The 20786-nt window shown below is 47.0% G+C and overlaps 2 protein-coding genes across 5 annotated transcripts in view; both read right to left on the bottom strand.

Moving 5' to 3' along the window:
* Positions 1-470: 470 nt before the first annotated feature.
* On the bottom strand, positions 471-14637 carry SARS (seryl-tRNA synthetase). The gene is made up of 11 exons (XM_019546298.1): positions 14431-14637; positions 10909-10979; positions 10345-10425; positions 8365-8523; positions 7520-7663; positions 6710-6865; positions 4765-4986; positions 4088-4217; positions 3196-3353; positions 1625-1754; positions 471-1087 (listed from the first exon to the last, which is right to left on the bottom strand). Exons 1-11 carry the CDS (start codon positions 14564-14566, stop codon positions 930-932), a joined length of 1545 nt encoding a protein of 514 aa, XP_019401843.1. The 5' UTR covers positions 14567-14637; the 3' UTR covers positions 471-929.
* A 5052-nt stretch (positions 14638-19689) lies between these two features.
* The window catches only part of KIAA1324 (KIAA1324 ortholog), a 62662-nt gene continuing 61565 nt past the window's right edge, over positions 19690-20786 (bottom strand). For all 4 annotated transcript variants that reach the window (XM_019546297.1, XM_019546296.1, XM_019546293.1 and 1 more), the window contains one exon: positions 19690-20507. In XM_019546297.1, the coding sequence (XP_019401842.1) occupies positions 20439-20507 (69 nt within the window). In that variant the 3' untranslated portion in view covers positions 19690-20438. The remainder of the gene's footprint in view (positions 20508-20786) is intronic.

Here is a 20786-nt window from a genome sequence, read left to right on the forward strand (position 1 = left end):
CAAAGTGCAAAGCACGCACTATGTAGATCTGAGACCTACTACACATGGCACCTGGAAGTGTTCTGGCTGGAACCAGAATCAGTATAACGTAGTCAGTGGTTTAGCACTGCAGACAGGTGGTGATGGTACACAAGAAAGGGTACTGTGATAACCAAAAAGCTTGTTTAAATCTATCCCAGCCACATAGTTGGTCCAATAAAAGAGATCACCCACAAACACTCTTGCCTATTTCCTGAACCATCGTGGCTACATCACTTCAACACTACCAAAACATACAGCAAAGTAGACATTTACTGCCTAGGGAGCAAAGGGAGCATAGGTGACTTCACCCTTACCATGTGCTAGTCCTGCTAAGACAACTGCTCCACTGACTGCAGCCTCCAGGTGAATATCTGTGTGGGGATGGTTGATCCACCAAGCAAGGTACGTCCAAATAAATGGCGATATCAATGATGCAAAGAAGTACACACTTGCTTTCTCAATAGTTTGATTTATTGCCTTGTACTGAATCCAAGATAAAATCCTACATCCATGCAAATAGGTTACCAATACAGTAAAACTGCACACGGAACTTGAGAGCCTATCCATATTTTTCCCTTTTTATCTCTTACCCTGTGATATTCAGGTGGGGAAAAGAGTTCTGTTAAATGAGGATGAATATGATATCACCACTTTGTTCCCTTTGGTCAGATTTGGGGTGAGGGTCTCCAAGGAAGCCATATATTCTGCCTAATAGTTGAAGAGACATGATTCCTGGGAAGAATACTGCCTAGCACTCCTAGCTGTAGCTGAAAGTGCTGGGCAGGCATGGATGGCTCCTCTGCAAGGTAGGTGAAATCAGTATTTTCCGCACATTACACATGGGGAAGTTGAAGCCAAGTGGAGTGGCTTGCTAAAACCAAGCTGCCTGCCAATGGGATGAGGTGGGGTTAGGCATCATCTACACCCATGGTCTGCATTTGCTGTTCCAGGGCACCATCACCTCCAGCTGGTTTCTTCTTGCCTCCTTCTTGCTGCTTCTTCTGTTTCTTGGACTGTTCCTGATCAATGGGAGCAGGTTTCACAAACCGAATCATTTCTTTTAGATCTAGCAAGAGAAGTGAGGCAGATTAACTTTGGGAGAGACCTGGCTGGGAAGGCTTCTGAGCTGCTCTATCCCTACACAGGCCAGGGCAAGAGCCATTCCCCTTCCAGCCTTCAGATCATGAAGGAGAATGTTACTATGAATCTCTTAAACCTCCACTCCCAACCCCTTTTAATTTCCTACCTTCACCCCATCCCTATGAAAGAGTTCCTCACTCCCCCCTTCTAACCTGCGGCTGATCCACTGGCCTGAAAAATCAGCTTGAAGAAACTTAGAGCAGGGTCAAGCGGGAAGCAGAGGTGAGGGAAAAGATCAGGCAGGAGTAGCAGCACAGGGAATCAAAAGCCCAGCTGGACTTGCACAAGATAAGAGTCCTAGCTTTCCTGCATACCCTCTCTCTAACCTTCTACCCAAAAGAGAATGTAGGAACAGATGTACTTGGGGGGAGGAGAAGACAAGCAATGGGAAAACAGGAAGGGAACATAAGGGAAGAAGATTAAAAATTCACGGGCCATATGAAAAGGCTTTCTCTGGTTTTACCTGGTGGCATGAAGTCCTTCAGTTTGTCAGGTATGATGATCCCTTCTTCTGTCTGGTAGTTCTCCAGGATGGCACAGATAGTGCGGGTTGTAGCACACATGGTGGCATTCAGCATATGTACGAACTCCACCTGAAGGGATAAAACCAATCGCATTGCAACCAGGACTTAAGAGAAACTTCGCAGACAGCACCCCTATTGAAGATAAGGAGCCACTTCCCCCACAACCCCTTCCAAGAAAAACAACTATAATGCACCATGGGAAATACAGCCCAATACAGCAGCTCAACCTACCAAGGCAAATGGGAACACGAGTTTTCCAAACTGTGTCTCCCATTAGATGCTGCAGCAGCCCTTACAAATCAAAATTTTGGATTTAAACCTGAGTATTTTGCTAATCAAAATTTTGCTAAGAAAACCAACATGTTCTACAACTATAATGCACCATGGGAAACGCAGTCTAATACAGCAGCTCAACCTATTTAACTACATGTATTTAACAACAGGCATTTTTCCATTCATAGTTTCTGTTGCAAAAACTCCATTTTTGGACCAGCTCTAACTGGAAACCAATACGACCAAGAAAGCTGAATTGTCTGACACAGGTTGAGGTTCTATACAGCACTGTTAGACTCCCAATCCTCTGGAACTGAGTACCGAATACCCCCAATGAAAAAAATTGTTGACGATAAACAAAAACAAGTTGACTTCGCAGTTGTGGACTCGGGGAGCAAAGGCAGGGAGAACCCTGGGAAATGGTTTACTCTTCAGACACTTGATTCCCAGGACTTTGGTGCCTGTTTTCTTAACTGCTCTCAAGAGGGCACATCGGGAGACTAAGCAAGAAGTTGGATACGCATTGGTCAGGAAGGGTCTATGAGTAGCTATGCCATACTATGCTATGGGTAGTCCTTGTGCTCCTGGGTTTTCCTAGGCCAGGGAGGATTTTCCCCCTCCTTCCTGTTGCTGCATGTCAGGGTTTTGCACCTTCGTCAGGAGTGTTGGGTGTTGGTTGCAACCAAGGCTGGGGAGATCAGCTGGGGTGTGCCAGTGCTCCTGTTGAGACTAAAACCCAGAAGTTACTGGCTAGAGGGCCTTGCCCCTTTCCTCAGGGTCAGATCAACTGCCATATTTGGAGTCAGCAAGGAATTTTACCCCATGGTCAGACTATTAAGGACTGTGGGGGTTTTGCCTTCCTCTGTAGCAGGAGCACAGATCTCCTCCTTGGATCTCCTGAGTGCAGTCTGACACTCCCTGCAGCAACAGGACCCAGACCAGCATTGTCCCCCAACCTTACCCGTGGCAGGTTAAGGTGCTGTGCCTTGTTGTGTGAAAGGTTTGATTTGTATGGGATGATTTGGATAGGGATGACCTTGCCTCAGGCCAACAGCTGGACTAGATGACCTCCAGAGGTCCCTTCTAGCCTTACTTTTCTATGATTCAAAGTAAAGCAGAATATAGGTCAGGGTGACAACCTTAGAGATTAACCGTTTCAGAGGCATAAGCTTTTGTAGGGAACAATGTACTCCATCAGATGCTAGGAACTGAAGCATGGTATTGAAACATCACCTACTTTGTCCATCATTTTCTTGGTCTGACCGTAGCGAATCCGTAACCGACGTGCCTGGTAGTCTGTGCAATTTGAGCAGGACACAAGCTCGCGGAATGCACCAGAGCCTGGGAACCAAGCCTCCAGGTCCAGTTTTTTACTGGCAGCATGATTCAAAGAGCCTGAAACATCACAGGGTAGCAGTTACCAGAGAAGACAGATTCAGAAGCACAGCAGGCCTGCAAAGTGAGGCTGTTCTCTCAAACCCATCAGTGACTGTGAACAGTAACAGCACCCAAAGTATGAAAGTGAAGTAGCCTTTCAATCCCAAATATATCAGGAGATAATGCACTCAATGTTTTACACAACATGCACAAAACATGTTGCAGAGCTCCTACTTATTTGCTGTAAAGAGGGATAAAGGTTGATCAAGCCAAAGGTTTTTAGAGGAAACCTCAATGCCATAACAGTTCTAGGACAGTCTTTATGCTGAACAATTCAGTTTAAATGGCCAATCTCATAAACCAGGCAAACAAGCCTACTGATCAGCAACAAGCCAAAGGTCAAGCCAGGAATAGCACTGTAGACTTTACTCCAGGGCAAGCAGTAATTTTGGGCAGAGGGCCACTTACTGAGTTTTGGCAGGCCATTGATGGCCGCATGGTAGACAGCCAGGGGCAGATAAATATTACTTTTCTAAATTTTTTAGGGGCCCCGCAGGCCGGATAGAATGGCCTGGTGGGCCACATCTGGCCCCCAGGCCGCATTTTGCCCACCCCTGCTTTACTCCTAGGATAACATCCTGCCCACTAGAGCCCTGCATTGATTTTCTCAGCACAGATCAACAGCTGGTCCCTTCACTTCACCCCAAAAGACATGCAGGCAGACTCAGGAATCAGAGACCCAAATTCCGTACCTGAGACAATATTCACAATATGGTAAGGAATGCCCAGTGACTGGTAGAACTGCTCAGCAGTTGCAATCATTTCATCAAACATTTCCCATGACTTGTTGTCGTGAGGTGATGCATAGACAAACTGCTCAATCTAGCAGGAAAGAGAAATAGGTAAAATTGCCTCCTTTCAGTCTGTCCAAGCTTGAAGGCAGGGCAAGGACCAAGAACAATGCACAAAAAGGTGACAGCAGAAACCAAACTTTACCTGATGGATACAGATCTAATGGAGCTACAGGAAAGGGAAATAACAACACGCGTACACATACCAGCATTTACAGAGTGCTTCAAGCCTGGTGCAGCCTCAAACTCTATGCCAGATTAACTATTTTAAGTGCAGCCACCACTAAGGCAAGGCATGGCAGCCACAGTCAGTAGCAGCACCTATACAGAGATAACTTTTCTAAATAAAACATTCTTTGAATACACTGACCTTGTGAAACCTCAGTTGTATCATATGCCCTGACACATTATGAAAGAATTAATTTTAAAGGAGTTTGGTACAGGAGAGAGTGCATGTGTACATATGCCAATCCCCTCCAATTAAGGGTTTAGTGTTTTAATTTCCCCTTCAGACACTGTATCTTGAAGGAAATATCATCTACAATGTTTCCCAAATGATCCAAGTACCTCTTTCTTACCTTTTCAAATTGGTGAACGCGGAAGATGCCTCTAGTGTCACGGCCATGGGAGCCAACTTCCTGCCTAAAACATGTAGACAGCCCAGCATATTTGATGGGCAGATCCTCTGGCTTCAACCACTCATCCCTGTGGAGAGCTGCAATTGGCTGTTCAGATGTTGCAATGAGGTACTTCTCATCAATGGAGCTGTCATCTGATCTCTCACTACCCTTGCCAATTACCTAGAAAAGGTGGGAAGGCAATATCCCTCCGTTAGGTTATCAGAGTTAAACAAACCGGTCTGTGAGGGTGTGCAATACTGAGTGATACAGTTCTGTCACAGAACTGCAACAGCCCCCAGGTCAAAAAATCCTCTAACAGGACAAATGCTAATGGAAAACCGTATTCTGTGTACATGCATTTTCTTCATTGTACCATGACAGAGGGTCCATCTACCATATACAATGGGGTGCTGTTCAGAAATAAATAGAAAAATAAGGCTGGAAGGAACTTCTAACATGCCCCAAGTAGGATCAGCCCTGCCTAAACCATCCCAGACAAATGTCTAACTGCAATTAAATGCTTTCAACAACACAGGTTCTATCACCTCATTAGGTAACCTATGTTAACTTGCTTAAATCACCTTCACTGTTATAAAGTTCTTCCTACTATCCATCTCTAAACAAGACAGCACAGTTACTGGCAACTATGGCTCTTTACTGAGACGAGGTGCAACAGTGGGCTAATGAACTACCTGACATCGCAGCATGACACTGCATCTCCAGTTGTAAATTCACAGATCTAAATTCACAGAGAAAAAGATAGCTATGAACAAGGACATCTAGGCATTGCACGACAGTCTGAAATGCAGAAGACTCAACAGGACAACTCAGGAGATTAATTATGAAATAGTCCAGCTCAGACTAATCATTCAGAAATGAGCAAGGATGGAAAGCCCCTGTTGCTGGATATTTGTTTGACCTCCCCAAAATGTGATGTTGGCCTCTGTCCAGGTCCTGATGATGCAGTTCATGACAGACATCTATCGTCATCACCAGGTTATTATGACAACTGGCCCCGTCAGGAGTAGTCTCAGGACACAGACCAAAAATAAAGCAGGACAGGAGACGATTTTCACTCCAAAAGATGGACTTTGAAGTAGCAGAACAGGGAAGCAGATACTACAGTGCCCATATTTAGTTATACATGAGGGACCTTTGGTCTCTGGCTTTCATGACCAGGAAATATTCCTAAAGACACTACATATAAAAAACAGAAAATCTGGTTCTGTAGGAAAAAGGGACCAAAATTTCTATAGAGTGAGGATCTGAAATGAAGGATGGATAATGAACAGACTCACTGATTTCAAGGCTTGAAAAAGCCTCTTCTGATCCTTTTTGAGCCAGAGACTATCACTTAGCCACTCCAAACTCACCCTAAAGTCTTCTGACAAGTCTAGATCAGGGTTATCCGACTGGCAGCCCACAAGTCACATGCACCTGTAAGCGGTTAACATGCAGCTCCTGCCCAGCTGCCACTGCCCTGGCACTCCAGCTGTCATAGCAGCCAGGGTCTTGGGGCTGTCTCCATGCCCTGGCCTCCACTGCATGTCCCCATAAGCAAGGAATGGCACAGTGCAGCCTCTGGTATCAGGCAAGCTGGCAGCCCAGAACTTCCATGTGACAGGGGGCCATGGGGAAGCCAGCAGGGGGCTGCATGTGGTGCCTGGGCAGAGGCACAATGGAGGCTCCTGTGTGCTTGTGCTAGTAGGGGAGGGGGCTCCCAGAACATACCCCAGTCACTTACAGGTGTGACATCCCTGGTCTAGATAACAAGGTCTGATTTGAAAATCCCAAGAGACTCTCTTGCTAACTGCCCAGAGGTGCCACCTATAGCACATGATAAATGGAAGCTTCCCATCCAAGCCTGTCACTGTGCACAGCTGCTCTCTTCCCACCAGCTTACCTTGTAAAGCTCCTCATCAAACTGACTGAGCTGAGCAACCTCCTGCATCACCTCTTTTCTCATGAAGAAGGGGGTGTAGATGGGGGTGTACCCACTCTTTGCCAGCGTCTGCAGGGCATACTGAATTAGAGCCTGTTCGAGAAAAACCAAGGCACCCTACAAAAACAAGACAAGCCACTGTCAGGTCACACAAAGGACTGTATTTCCAAGGAATGAGTACCCACTGTTCCCACAGACTCTAAGGGCAGATACACGTGTTGAGCTCCTCTGAAGATCAAGCCATAAGCACATATGAAACAAAGCCTCACCAAAATAACTAGGGTAGGAAAAGGACCTCAGACACCATGGATGGGCCTAAACAATGCAACACTAGCCACCATCCAGAATGTATCACATATATCAGATAAACAGTAAATCAGTAAAAATTACACAGAGCTGAAAGATGGAGTATTTGGGACTCAAAACTTCCTTCCCTGCAGCTTAACACATACAGCACTCAGTTTAATGCCTATGCCCAGCTCAATACCCTTTGATCGCTTTTAAGAATATCATGTATATAGCAAAGACAAGGATCTTCAGAACAAAATGTACTAAGGGGTAGGTTTCGAGCACAGAAGGGGCCTCCTACACAATCAGGGATCAAATTCAACACTAGAGCCAGGCCTGGTACTTTCAGCTAAAACAGCAGTAGGCACAGCACAAGTGATGGAAATGGGCTGTCCATTTCTGTTCTTGTGCTTATCTGATTTGAGGTCCTCTCACGTGCCCTACAGACAGGAAGGGTTTGCGTGCTGGGAGGGGGCCTCTCACCTTAAGGAAGTACCCTCTGCTTCCAGCTACTATGGCCCCCTTTTCTCCTTCATAGCCATCCACCATCACCACTAAGTCGACGTGGGAGTACTTTTTTGTCGTTGTGCAGTCTCCCCATATCCTTTCTACTTTGTTATCCACATCCTGCACACAAGATGGAGAGAGCAAGAGAGAAAGAAAAATGAAAAGTGACTCAAGAATCTCTGCTCACAGACCCCAGAAGCCTGGCCCCTTCAGGCAGGAATTCCAACACAGTCTGTATAACCCTGGGTCAGTGTGTTTTGTGAAAGGCAGATTGTGCTTGAGAAGTGGAGCAGACATGCTTTAACTCATGCTGAGGCTCTACCCTGTATGAATGTCTACTCCAGACTATGCTGTCTGTAGAGTGACCAAGTGAGCAAGAGTGTGGAACCCCAACACTGCCCCCTACTGACAGCACATTATCCTGCCACTTGGATGCCAGCCCAACCCAACTGTAGTCCTGAAGATAAATGTTCTTGCTGAATGAATTAATCAGCAAAGGCAGATCCCAGCGCCTGGCTCTGACAAAGTTTCCCATGTATTCCTCAAACAATGACAGCATGCTGCACTCTGAGCAGTTCTTTATGTTCGGTGAGCTCCTTCTCCACAGGGAACGCAGTCTTGTCATGCAGATTTTATTCACTTGATCCCAGATCTCAGCAAGCCCTTTCGGCAGGGACCTCATTTCAGTGTTCCCTGCTCGCCAGGACCCTCGGCATTTTGCTTTGATGTGCCCGTGCACGGCTGTTTGGAACTGACTATATGTTACTTCCCTATACTCACCAGAATTACCATCTACATGAAGGGGATGCATTTGTTCATACCTCGTCGTTGCTGATGGGCACAGAGGGATGGAGGAGGTTTCCAATTTCTCGCAGGTTTTCAAACCTCTGTGCTTCCAGTTTCACCCGCTCTGAATCACACTTCAGGATAGCATTATCAATGAGAATCCGAACTTTCTTGATCTGGGATACCCGAAGACCCTGTTACAAAAAAACCACTACGTACATCACAACAGAAACTTTATAAACAGGAAAAAATAGCTTTAACATCCTTATTCTAGGAAAAGGACAGTGGCCCTTTATGTACCACTAACCACCATGATTCTCTGTTCAAACTACCTGGCTTTTGCAAAGAAAAGTTTTATTTCACCATCAGTCAGAATTCACTGAATGTGTCAATACAGTATTGGATAAAAGACCACTACTTGACATACTGTATTCTCTCATACACAATAAACATCAGGGCATACTGTATTCTCTCATACACAATAAACATCGGGGTCAGCAATGTTTTTGGGCAAAGTGCCCAAAAAACCCTCCAACCTTGACTTGTAAGATCCCAGGGGCAGATGGCAAGGGCGCCACAAGGGGCCTGATCTTTGTTGGAGCAGCACAGCCCTTTCTCTGCTGTCTGCCCCAAGGCGGACGTACACTTGCCACCAGCAACAAGCCAGCCAGGGCTGATGCAGCTGTTTACAGCCTCCCCACCGCCTGCTGCGGGCAGCTCAGGCTCCACAGCTGGCAGCATGAGACTGCCCAGAGCTGGGGCTGGCTGTGGCATACTGAGAAAGATGGCTTCACCTGCCACACTGACACACATGTTGGGGGTTGCTGACACCTGATATATACCACCCCCCGCCCTCCCCAAAAAATCAGCCCCCCAAAATCGAGGTGTTAGACTTTTGCAAGGCTTTGAACAAAGACTTTCACAAGAAGCTACTGAAGAAGCTAGGCTGTCATGTGGTGAGAAACAAAGCACTGGAAAAATTGGAAAAGGACTAGGAACAAAAAGGCAGTTTCCATCAAAGCAGAAGTGCTTCAAAATTCTACGGTTGTTAATTATTTATTAATAAGCTACAAAGCAGTGGGTATCGAGATTGGAGATGACAGGGAACAACTTGGTTTGGTCAAATCCAAAGAAAACTACAAGAAAGCCAAACAAATGGGTAATACAATGGCTAATTAAGTGCACCACTGAAGAATACCAAATACTGTATGTTGTTAGGAATAATAGGAAGTACTCCAAAACCTAGCAGCATTTTAAATTCATTCTGTCAGCTCAGAAATGGGACCCAGCATCCCTATAGACAGCTCAAAGACAACTTTCTGCTCTCTATGCTGCTCTGGTAAGTAAAACAAAGATGGTAGCATGCAGGGGGGCTGGGGTGGAGAAGAAAAAAACCTTCTAATTGTATGAATCAATTGTGCAGTTATTCCTAGACTACTGCATGCAGCACTAATCACCCCATCTGAAATTGGGATATTGCCAAATTATAACGGTGCACCAATAAAGATTTTTTTTGATTGATACCGATGGCCGATTATTAACCAGCCATATCGGCCGATACTGATCCAATTGCCGATATGCAGCCCAGCAGCTTAGAAAGCAGTGTCCGACCAGTAAGTCGGGGGTGGGGGGCAGACTGAGCCCCCCATGGTGAGGGTGGGAGTGGGGCTGGGGTAGGGGCAGGCGCTACCCAGCTGGGGTGCATTTATCGGTGACATTATCGGCTACACTAGCCAAAAAAAGTCAAATGCTGATAATGTCAATCTTCCTTTTATCCATGTTGATACAATATGGACTGCTATATCAGTGTACTTCTAAGCAAAATCTAACAGGCTGGGGCGGCACTAAATGACCTGGTCGAGGTCCCTGAATGCAGGCATACATATACACTAATGTACAGCAAAGAATCATACTTATGTCAGGAAAAGAATCAGAAAAACATCAGAATAAAAGCCCGTTAATGACTATTTTTTCATAATGTTCAAAGACTAGTGGAAGATGGAAATCTAACTCACCGCTAGTATGTCTGCAGTGAGATCATCCAGTTTTTGTGCACTTTCTGGTAGAGACTCATCATCTCCTACAGGCTCCTTTTTCTGTGACAAAAAAAATCCATAGTACCACCAAGACAGAAAGAAAACAGTAAGACTTTTCCAAGAACATGCATCTTAAACAATAACGATGAGGAGGCAACTACAGCTGCTGGAAGAGAAAGGGTGGAATTAGGACTGGGAGGAGAAAGGTCCATATGAGAATCTTCACTTTAGGAAGTGGCCCAGCATATAGAGTAATATGAAATCATGGCTTGAGTTGATTAAAATTTCAATAGTCCAGCAATAATTTTTCAAACCTACAGCAACCTTGATCTAGATTAGCTAGAAATTTCAGATGATATTCTTCAGATCATTTCCTGAGCAAACTCCTCCCAGCAAAGCCAATCCAGGTAAGAAAGTTAGGACCTGACCAGACTTTTTTTTGAAGTAAACACTGCTCTGAGCTGGTGCCATATCAGCTGGAGGTGAGAACCATATTACAAGGCAATACAACTATTACAAACATATGGTGCTTCTCTCTCTTACCTTCATTTTCTCACCTATCGTTTTGCTGCAAAGGTTCTTCAGTTTGTTCAGGTAATCTGTACGAAATCGACCTAGGAATGAAGCATTGGAGGAAAATGTAGTTTCAGCACAGAGACCGCTGGTTTACACAATTTTACTAGTGGCCTCAGACCTGCTGAGTTGGAATACTGTTATCCATGTAAATGATGTAAAACTCATTCCCTCTTCACCTCAAAAGAACTGCCAACTCTCTGAATAAGATTTGTAAAAAGGAGTGGAGAAATGCTTGTGGAGAGTAGGCACTTTAGTTTGTAATGAAAGGATGGCTTCAAAGCCAATGCATGAGGAATAAACACTGAGAGCACTGTGCCCCTAGGCAAGCCACTGCCTCTCTGTACTAGTTTTCCCATCAATACGTTAAGTGTGATGCTTCACTACCTCACAGGAGTATTGGGAGATTTAAGTCAAGCATGCAAAATTCCACTCGCCATTTTGCATTGCTCAGTACCCTACAAGACAAGAAGAATATTGAAATGTTATCACTCTAGTGTTGTTGTAAGTAAACAGATTGTAGTCTTATCTAGAGGTGCACTAAAATATCAGTCCATATCATAATGGCACTGATAAAAGGAAAATTGATATTATCAGTAGTCGGCAATATGTAGCCAATAATGTCACCGATAAATGCCACATGCATGTGCGCAGCCACAGCATGCACGTGGCCAGAAATGCAGCCTGGCAGCTTGGAGAGCAGCATCCGGCTGGTAAGTCTGCAGGATGGAAGGGGCCTGGGGGGTGCAGACTGAGGCCCCCACGGTGAGGGAGGGAGTGGGGCAGGGGCTGCCCAGCCAGGGCGGAGCAGGGTGCAGGAAGGAGCCGTGGGCAGCTTGTCCAGCAGGTGCAGGGGGGAGAGCAAGGAGGAGGAGGTGGCTCCTGCTGCTGCATACACCCCTGGGGGAGGCATAGAGGGCATGTGCTCCCCCCCAGATTTGTGCGTGGGACAAGAGTGGGCTGCCCACTGCAGGCTCAGGGCAGGGGCCTGTATTCCCAGGGCAGATGACAGCAGTACTGGGAGCAGGAGGCTATGGCAAATTTTGGGGTGGCTGTAGCCCAACCTATAGCCTCCCAGTGCAGCTGCCACCTACCCTGTCCTGCCCTGAGCACAGCCCCAACCTAGGCCCCCCCTCCCCAATGGGGAAGAGGCTGGCACAGCCCCTGGCCCCAAGACCTCAGTGGGCAGCCCACCCTCACCCCACACACAAATCTGGGTGGCACATGCCTCCTCCTGGTGTGTTCTTAGTGGCAGGAGCCATCCCCCCTTCTCACCCAGACAAGCTGCAGCTCTGTCCCATGTCCTGCCCTGGCTGAGCAGTACCTGCCCCTGCTCCATTCCCTCCCTCACTGTGGGGGCCTCAATCTGCATCCCCATGCCCCTTCCCCCCCTCCACCCCCTAGATTTACTGGTTAGACGCTGCTCTCCATGCTGCCAGGCTGCACTTCTGGCCACATGCAGGCTGCAGCTGCACACATGCACGTGGCTTTATCGGTGACATTATCTGCCACATCAGCCCAAAAAAGCCGATTGCTGATAATGTCATTTTTCCTTTTATCGGTGCCAATGCAACATGGACCAATGTAGAGGTGGACCTCCAATGCTTAATAATCAGCTAGCGGTATCGGTCAACACAATCTTTATCAGTGCACCCCTTGTCTTATCTGACATTTCAAGGCTTGAAAAAGTTTGGTCGCTCTCCACAGGGGAAACAGAAACCTTGTCCTCAGAAGAGATAAGCCTACATCCACCCCTAACAGTATGCTTTCAGTTTGAAAATGTCTAGTTTCTTACTGGTGCTAAGATGGGTTACTAAATGCGAGTCTGCAGTGGCACCATATTCCACGGGCTACAAAAAGGGCCAGATTTCCTCTGCTCCACTTTCCAAACAGCAACATGGCGCAATCGACAAAACCCCGGGCAGTTTCACTACCACTGTGCAGAAGAAGAAACAAACATGCATCAGGTATTTTTGTCTTATCTAGTACTGCTTTGGAAATCTCAGTGTGGTGAGGGCGGAAGCAGGAAATAGCGTCCTTCGTTAGAATGAAGGAGTCCCAAAGGGAGGAGCAAGGACGGCTGGGTAAGGATAGATCCCAGGACACATGCCCTTTCTGCTCCCCGAAGCAAGGAAGCTCTTGAGCCTCCAGGGAAGAAGAGAGGGATTTAACAGCAGCCTACTAACTAAAGGCACATTGTAATGAAGGAATCAAAAACTGCAGCCAGGGATAACCACCTGGTTTTAAGCTCTCTCTTCCTTTTCCAGGAGAGAACAGAATCCGGTTCCTCACTGGAGCACTGGCATTAATACTCCTGATGTTGCATCCCCATCCCTTCTTATCAGTCTCTGACTGGTCTGTTTTGGGCTCTGAACAGTGAAGAGATCAATTCTAAATAATTCAAGCCTTGTAAACACTGATGACAATTAAGCAAAGCCCCTTCACTCCCACACACCCTGTTTTGAGATAGACAGAGTATTAATTTACAGAATCAGGAACTAATGTCAGAGTTAGAAGGACGGCTGTCTCCTGTCAAGGCAGGCTAAGAAAAAACAGATGAAAAACGATGGTGACTGTGACGACAGTCTGAAGCGTAAGCCATAAAAACCGAGAGCCCAAAAACCAAACGTGCTCTCAGACACCTGGCAGCGCCAGCTGGCTGAACAGCGATCCATTCCGGTTTGTGGCATCAGAAGATGGGCGGTTATGCTAGTTGCAGCTGGATTGCATCAGGCTGAATGATTCAACCGTGCTCCCGCCGCATCCTGCCAAACAGTGCTCCAGTGATTTGTATGCCAACACATGGTCACAGTGACCAAACGCAAGAGGCTTCTCTTGCCGTGCACCGAGACAGCTCTTCACAGGAGGTTACAGGTCACAGCGCTGTCCTCCACACCGTGCTGTAACGCAGCAAGCCCTGCCACCCGCCCTGGCTGCATTTAACCAGCAATCTCCATATGCAGTTTGTGACACCTTTCAGGGGGAAGGAAGGGTTCACAGATTGTAAGGGGCCAGGAGGGATCTCGGAAAATCATTGGGTCCAGCCCCCTGCACCAAGCAGGAAAGATACCTGGTGACCCTGGTGAGGAGCCAGCAAGGTCCTGCAAAGAAATCTAAGCCATCGATACAATGCAGAGCAAGGCAGCAGGCTGCAGACAGGAGGTGTTAAATAAGGACCCCGGTTCTTCCACAAGAAGGGGCCCACGACAGGAGTGCGCGTTAACTCCACGTTTCTCAACCCGCCAGTTGTGACCCCAAAATGGGTCGCAAGAATATATAGGAAAGAGTTATGCACAGATTTAAAAAATGGATTCTTCTTTAACGGGGAGAACCGCAGCTTTCCCGTTGCAGAATGCGAGGCGCCAGGGCCGGGTGCCCCCAACCCCGGGACGAGGCGGGACTCGAGCCACCGGCCCCCAGGATTTCCCCCTCCCGCGCATGCGCACTGCGCCGCCCCGGACCCCATCTGGGAGGGCCTCCCGCCGCGCTTACATCGCCGCCAGGCTGCGTCCGCTTGCACCAGCGCGTCCACCAGCCCCGGGTCCTTGAAGCGCTTGATCTGCATGTCGCGCACCACGGCGGGGTCCCCGCCCTTGTCGGCGCGGAACAGGTCCAGGTCCAGCACCATGGCGGCGGCGGCGGCGGCGGCGACGGCGAGTGCCGGTGGCTGTCAGCGTGGAGAAGGAAGCGGCGCACGCCTACTGCACATGCGCCGAGAGGGGATGGCGTCACCGTTCCCTCCCGGCGCCTGCGCATCCCCCCGACTGAGGGCGAAGGGCGGCTTCTGCATGCGCCCATCCCGCCGCCGGGGAGGCCCCGCCCACTCGGGTCCCTGGCGTGGCCGCTATAGCGGCCCCTGCAGGCTCCACGCGGGATCGCAGCGCCGCCTTGCATGAGCGCTGTGGGTGGGGCGGGGATGCCACGGGGGGTCCGGACCCTGCCGGCATTGCAGACACCTCCTTGGGGCAAGAGGTGACCGCCCCCAAACGAATGGGCTGGACAGACTTCAAGTGAGGCCGAAGACAGGGTCAGAGCTGGGTTAGACAGGGCCTTAGTGCGTCCTCGTCAGCATCCAGGCGACAGGGTGGAGATGCACCTGATAGACCGACTGGGTCAGAGATGCATAAGCTTCCACGACCCGGAGCTCACTCCAGGTGCTACAGGACAGGCAATCAAATGCCCTCCAGATGAACCACCTCTTCCCCCGCCTAAAGTCCACGGAAACCTCACCCGGTCCAAGACTTGACCCCTCAGCATCCCTGCGACCAACCCGCTAATGTTGTGGACTGGCCGAGGTAGCATCGGATCATGGACACAGTTCAGTTTTGTCCAGCCAAGCTCTAATCCCACTTGTAGTTCACCTCCCTACCCATCCTTACAGTGCAGATGGTGCTCTGAAGGATGCCCCTACGAGGGCTGGGTTGCAGCAACTGAAGAGATGCATCTGCCTTCCCTTCCCTCTCCTCCCCGGCCTCAAGCAAGGAGCCTCAACTGGAGTAGTCAGAAACGTACATGTTTTATTTCATCAAAATGGTACATGCATCTCCTGCCCCCAGCAGTCTAAAAAATTATTTTAAAACAGTGTAAAAAGGAAACCTGCCCCACATCTGTAATACAGAAAGGTAAACGCCTTTGTCTTGACAAAGCTGAAAAAAATGCAGTACAAGATCCTAATTTTATAAATATAATCCAGTCTCATCTGTAATGTACAGAGTTGCAAAAAATTCTTTGTCATTTATGTAAGAAATGTATCTTCTAATCCCTGAATAACAGCCTACGCCCCACCACTCAGCCATACCTTAAAAACCTCAAAGATAGCAAATATTTACAAGACTCAAAACAGTTTGCACATTGGTGACATATTACAAATATTACACAGTTTAATCCAAAAAAGGGTTCTATAACAATATTACCATGTACAAAATATTGCAAAACCAAAGTGCCCATGTCGATCACGTTATAAAAATAATAATAATAATAATAATAATGGTGCTGTTAAATAGAGAAAGCATCTGATTCTGATCTCTTTTGTGCTGATGTAAACCAGGAGTAACTCCACTGAAGTCAAGAGGGTCACACAGCTGTAAAGATGATGTGTGTGGTTCATTTCATAAAAATCCAGACCTGAATTTTTGGTCATTTCCCTTATCTGAAGGATCCAAGCTAGCTAGATATTCAAACAATAATGAGCAACTCAAGAGCTACTGGTAATGAGGATAAAGTACACAATGGCAATGCAGTTACCTCCTCCTAGACTATTCACGCATGGACCACTCTGTTCATGACGCCCACCCTCAGCAACTCTAGTGTATGGGGAGAAGTCTCTCCGAGTAGTAAAATACATCTGAGTAACTCAGAATCAGCCTACCCCAAAGGTCTGCTAAAGCTCATCCCCTATCTGGATTTTTTTTTAAATCTATGGTTGCTGCAAACAGTAGGGGAGTTCACTAACCAGAGTTACCAAAAATCTTCTCAGCTTTTTTGGTTGTTACTTTACTGTACTTTGAGTCTTGTCAACTTCACTGTTTGCCTCGTCTAGTCAAATTGTATAGTCAAACCGAGCTACACACACATTTGTCTGCAAGACTCACGTGAGCAGCCCCATGAACTTCAATGGGAACACGTTTGCTTCAATATTTGCGCGGTGGAAAATTATACTAGTTTCTTCTCTTGTCCGTATAGGTCTTTACATAGCAAGGAGGATGGGGAAAAGCATTAGAAGAAAACCATATGAAAAATGTGATTGAAAAACCCCATAAGATAATTAGCAGGAAAATGGAGAAGCAGGGGTAATTGTGCATTACATTTTTCACTCTTGTTTTAAAACAAGGACTTAACATTTCAAATATGACAGTCCCCCTTTAAAACTCATGTTACTTAAGAAGTAGTCTATCCAGGGTTTGTTGGCCAGTAGAACTATACCAATTGAACTCAATGAACAAGACTGTATGTTCACAGAGGAAACATGCTGGTACAATTCCCCTATATAGACAAGCCCCTAATCATTGTACCATCCCATATAGGCTCAAATTTTTATCAGTACAGGGTGAGAGAGGGTTCTGCTCATTTGTGTCTTGGTCTCTAGAAGTTGCGATCAAAGGATATTCTCAGCAGCTTCCAAACTGCAATTGCAGGAGATCCTAGGCTATGCTAATTTTTGTGGGTTTTTTGCTTTTAAAAGCAATTTATCCCCAACTCCCCTCTCTGCCCAAGTCCAATGGCAATTCAGGGGGCACCCTGTACTGTCTGCTATTTTTAATTTTTCTTCAACCAAGTGCACTTTTTCTGCAGTAGGCCATAGGGTGAAGAAGGAAGATGATAGCGCAACGCTGTAACTATGGTAAAGGTTGGCAAGTTAAAACACATCTATGCCTGCCCAAAGTATAGCTGGCAATGGACCTCAGTCTAAGGGCAACTGGAAAATGGAGTGGCAGTGTTACATAGCTTTAAAGAAATATTGAGAAGACCGTCTGGTCTTCCTCCCATTCATGAAATTGGCTGAAGTGGTGATGCCTTTTTGAGAAAGGGTAGAGAGGAATGCAATAAGAACTGATGGCTCTAGAAAGCATGCATTTCTTGGGCAGGAATTCTTGCCTAGACTTATCTAATGTTTTGTAATGTATAGACCAGAGAAAGAGACCCTTTTCAAATTGTATGCATTAGTCATGCACGTTTTGACTTTGCCTCTGATCTCACTCGCACGCGAGGAAGAATCAGGGAGCAACTTTGTGATAGTCGAGTTACATTGCGATGAAACGAAAGAGCAATGAGGATCTCTGTTTGCTCTCCTCTTCAGTTGCTTCAGGCTGTGACTATTCTGATTCAAAATGCAAATTCCCACTGTTGCTTGGGAAGGTTAAAATAAACTAACACAAACTCACGAAGGAAGTATCAACCCGAGCAATAAATGCATGTAGTCAATACATGTTTGTGGAATCCAAGGACACTTGACTGGGCCACACGACTGAGTGTCTCTGATCAAAACCCACAGCCTCTTGCCTACGTGCACTGTTATAACAATGGGCAGGCAAACAGGGCCCTAGACTTGAGAGCTGTCTGGTGGGGGGTGAGGTGCCAAAACAAAGCTCCATCCCTGCTGGAGCTCTACATGCATCATGAGCTCACCAGCTGGTCAACATGGGATCTGGCTGGGGTCCCCAATTTTGCACAGCTCTGAAGCCCCCCACCCCCAGCCCTGGAGGTTGGGGAGGGAAAGGGTGAACAGCAGCAGCGCTCACCCCTGGGGGTCTGAAGCTCTGTGAAAGCAAGGGCTCAAGGCAGAGACTGTGCTGAACAGCTGTTGAGATCAGCACTCGCAGCACATGTGGACCTCAGGCAGGAGCTGAGCTGACATGCTAGTGCGCTCCAATAGCTCTCTCCATATGCAGCACACAGCCATGGTTGGGTACAACTATGCCATTGCACTACCTTGGATCCATCTCTGGGTGGAGACTGCAATTAGAGTCCATTTCAGCGACAGCAATATAGAGAATCAAGAATGATAAACACTGTTAAAAAGTGAAATCACCTTCCAGATGCAGGTTTAACCCCTGTACTGCCCCACAGAGGCACTGACTGACTGCATTAATCCAGGAAAATTACAAGGATATTTAAGGATATTTAAGATATTCCCCCCCACCCCGCCTTAAATAAAGACTTCGTAGCTTGATTATCTGAGCATACCATGGCGTAGAAATGGTAGCATGTGCAGGCCTCTTCTATTCCTCTGGCTCCTGAGCACAAGTTATTAGAGAGAGTGGGTAATTAATCCAAGCAGGGATAGTCATGCTGAATATTTCTCCTTTTTGTATGATGCCCTGGTCTACTGTGATGTCTGCAAACTCTCCCCTGCTAGCATAGATGCATCCCTCTGTATTTAAATGTACAGTCTAGTCCCCACTACTTATAGCAGTCTGGGTGGGCTAACAGCTATATGCCTGCTAAATGAGGTGGACAGTAAAACTAAGTTAGTACTAGCAGCAAAACTAATCAGAACATCAATTCTGTAGCTGGTATTAGGGGAGACACTGACGAGAACAGCCGAGTCTGCCAAAATAGCCCCTCTTCCATGCTAAACAGGGCCTAGGTAGTGTCCTTATCATTGACCTCTACTGGGATGGAAAACAGCTAGTGAGATTTACCCAATATAAATAGCTGTTAATATTGCAATGGGTGTTTTAAGTGCTGCAGACTGTACTGTGCCAGTCCCAAACTTATCCCTTTAAATCTTTGTTTAGCCTGGCAGATAAGGAAGCAATATACTCAGCGCCCCTCATAAGCAACAACAGGAGGTGGGTTCGTAGCTCTCTGCCAAGCATTTGGACAACTGTTAAGTTGAACACTCACTAACAGAGAGCTGCTTTTGACGCATATTTGCAGAGATTTTTGCCACGTTGTAAAATATTCTGCATGTTTTCCTGTGGCAGCCTAAGGGATGTGGGTAATACCACAGGGAGGAAGACTGCCCAGTGATACCTTATCATTTTCACAGGTGTCATCGTCAGAAAAACCTAGAATGGACGAGTTTAGAGCAAGACGGCTGAGACACATATGCCAATTCCATCCCTGGGAGAACATTATTAGTTTAATCTGGTTTCTGTCTCCACCTTGTAGCTCGGTCAGCAGCCCCTGTCATCACTGCAAAGTCCAGGTGATGAAACTGGTCAGTGCAGTAAGGGTGTTAGGAAGCTAGAGAGAACGGCATGGTCTATCTGTGTCCAGCAGTCCAGGTAAAGATTCCCCTGTACTCACACTGCACATGACACTGGGCTGAACCAGAGCCCTTCAGCCAAACACTGCCCAATCTGTGGGGGAGCACGAGCCTTGCAGCACCGATCCATTTCTACTCAAAGCCATGATGAAAAGAGTGGGATGAGCTCCGGCATTAGGAAAGAAGAAAGAAAACTCTTCACAAACCCTAATTGCCCTGCCAAAGGTCCCAAGAGATCAGGTCCTTTTGTGCATGGACTCTGCCAATTAAGCAGAACATGCCTCTAGCACACTGGCATAGCTGCTGGAAGGATCTTCCAAAAGTCAAGCCTCTGTATTAATTCATCGGGTGCAGAGGCAGCCAGAAGGGATGCCCAGTAATCCCCAGATATGGGAGTGGATGCTACGGGATGGCCTGATACCTCAGAGAAGGGTAAGTGCAAAATATTATGAGTTCATGTGGACAGAATAATTTGACAAGAAACAAACCATGCAGCAGCACAGAGATTTGTAGTCAGCTGCCAGGAACTGGGAACACAGGAAACATGCAAATATGTATTTTAAAAACACCTGTATTTGGCTTCTTTTTTTTTTTTTTTTTTGGAGGGTATGTTCCGAGTCTGTTGTTTTTTTTTAAAAAGAAAGCAATAAGGAGCTCAAGTTAAAAGTGTATCCAATAAGGCCACATGATGAGTTTATCAGAGTGCAGGGATCCGCCAAGGAGAAGCATCGAGTTATCTCACAGCCAAGGCATTGTGCAGGACCAGGAGGCCAGCTGGGTGTGCTCCACCTTAGAGGTCCATGTCTGTGTTGCCTGATGAAGTCTTGAGCGGAACGGAATCAAACCCATCTGATGTCCTCTGGAAACAGCAGTGGACAGTGACCGTCAGTACACTTAGTTCAGTGGATCTTACCTGTTCCCATACTTCCAGCCCCGCTAGCCAGGACCCACTCTCCCTTAGCAGTTAGTTGCATCACAGTAACAGACAGAAGAACGCAAATCGTGGACCAGGACCCTTTGGCTCTAGGTACCGTACAGACACAGAACAAAGCATGGCCCCTGCCCCCAGCAGCGAAGGAAATATTTGAATGTGATTTTTAGTCAGTTGCTTCCCATAGCAGGGTAGCTTTTTTTTTTT

The sequence above is a fragment of the Crocodylus porosus genome, unplaced genomic scaffold (assembly GCF_001723895.1).
Source record: "Crocodylus porosus isolate Cpor-Errol unplaced genomic scaffold, CroPor_comp1, whole genome shotgun sequence".
Lineage (NCBI taxonomy): Eukaryota > Metazoa > Chordata > Crocodylia > Crocodylidae > Crocodylus > Crocodylus porosus.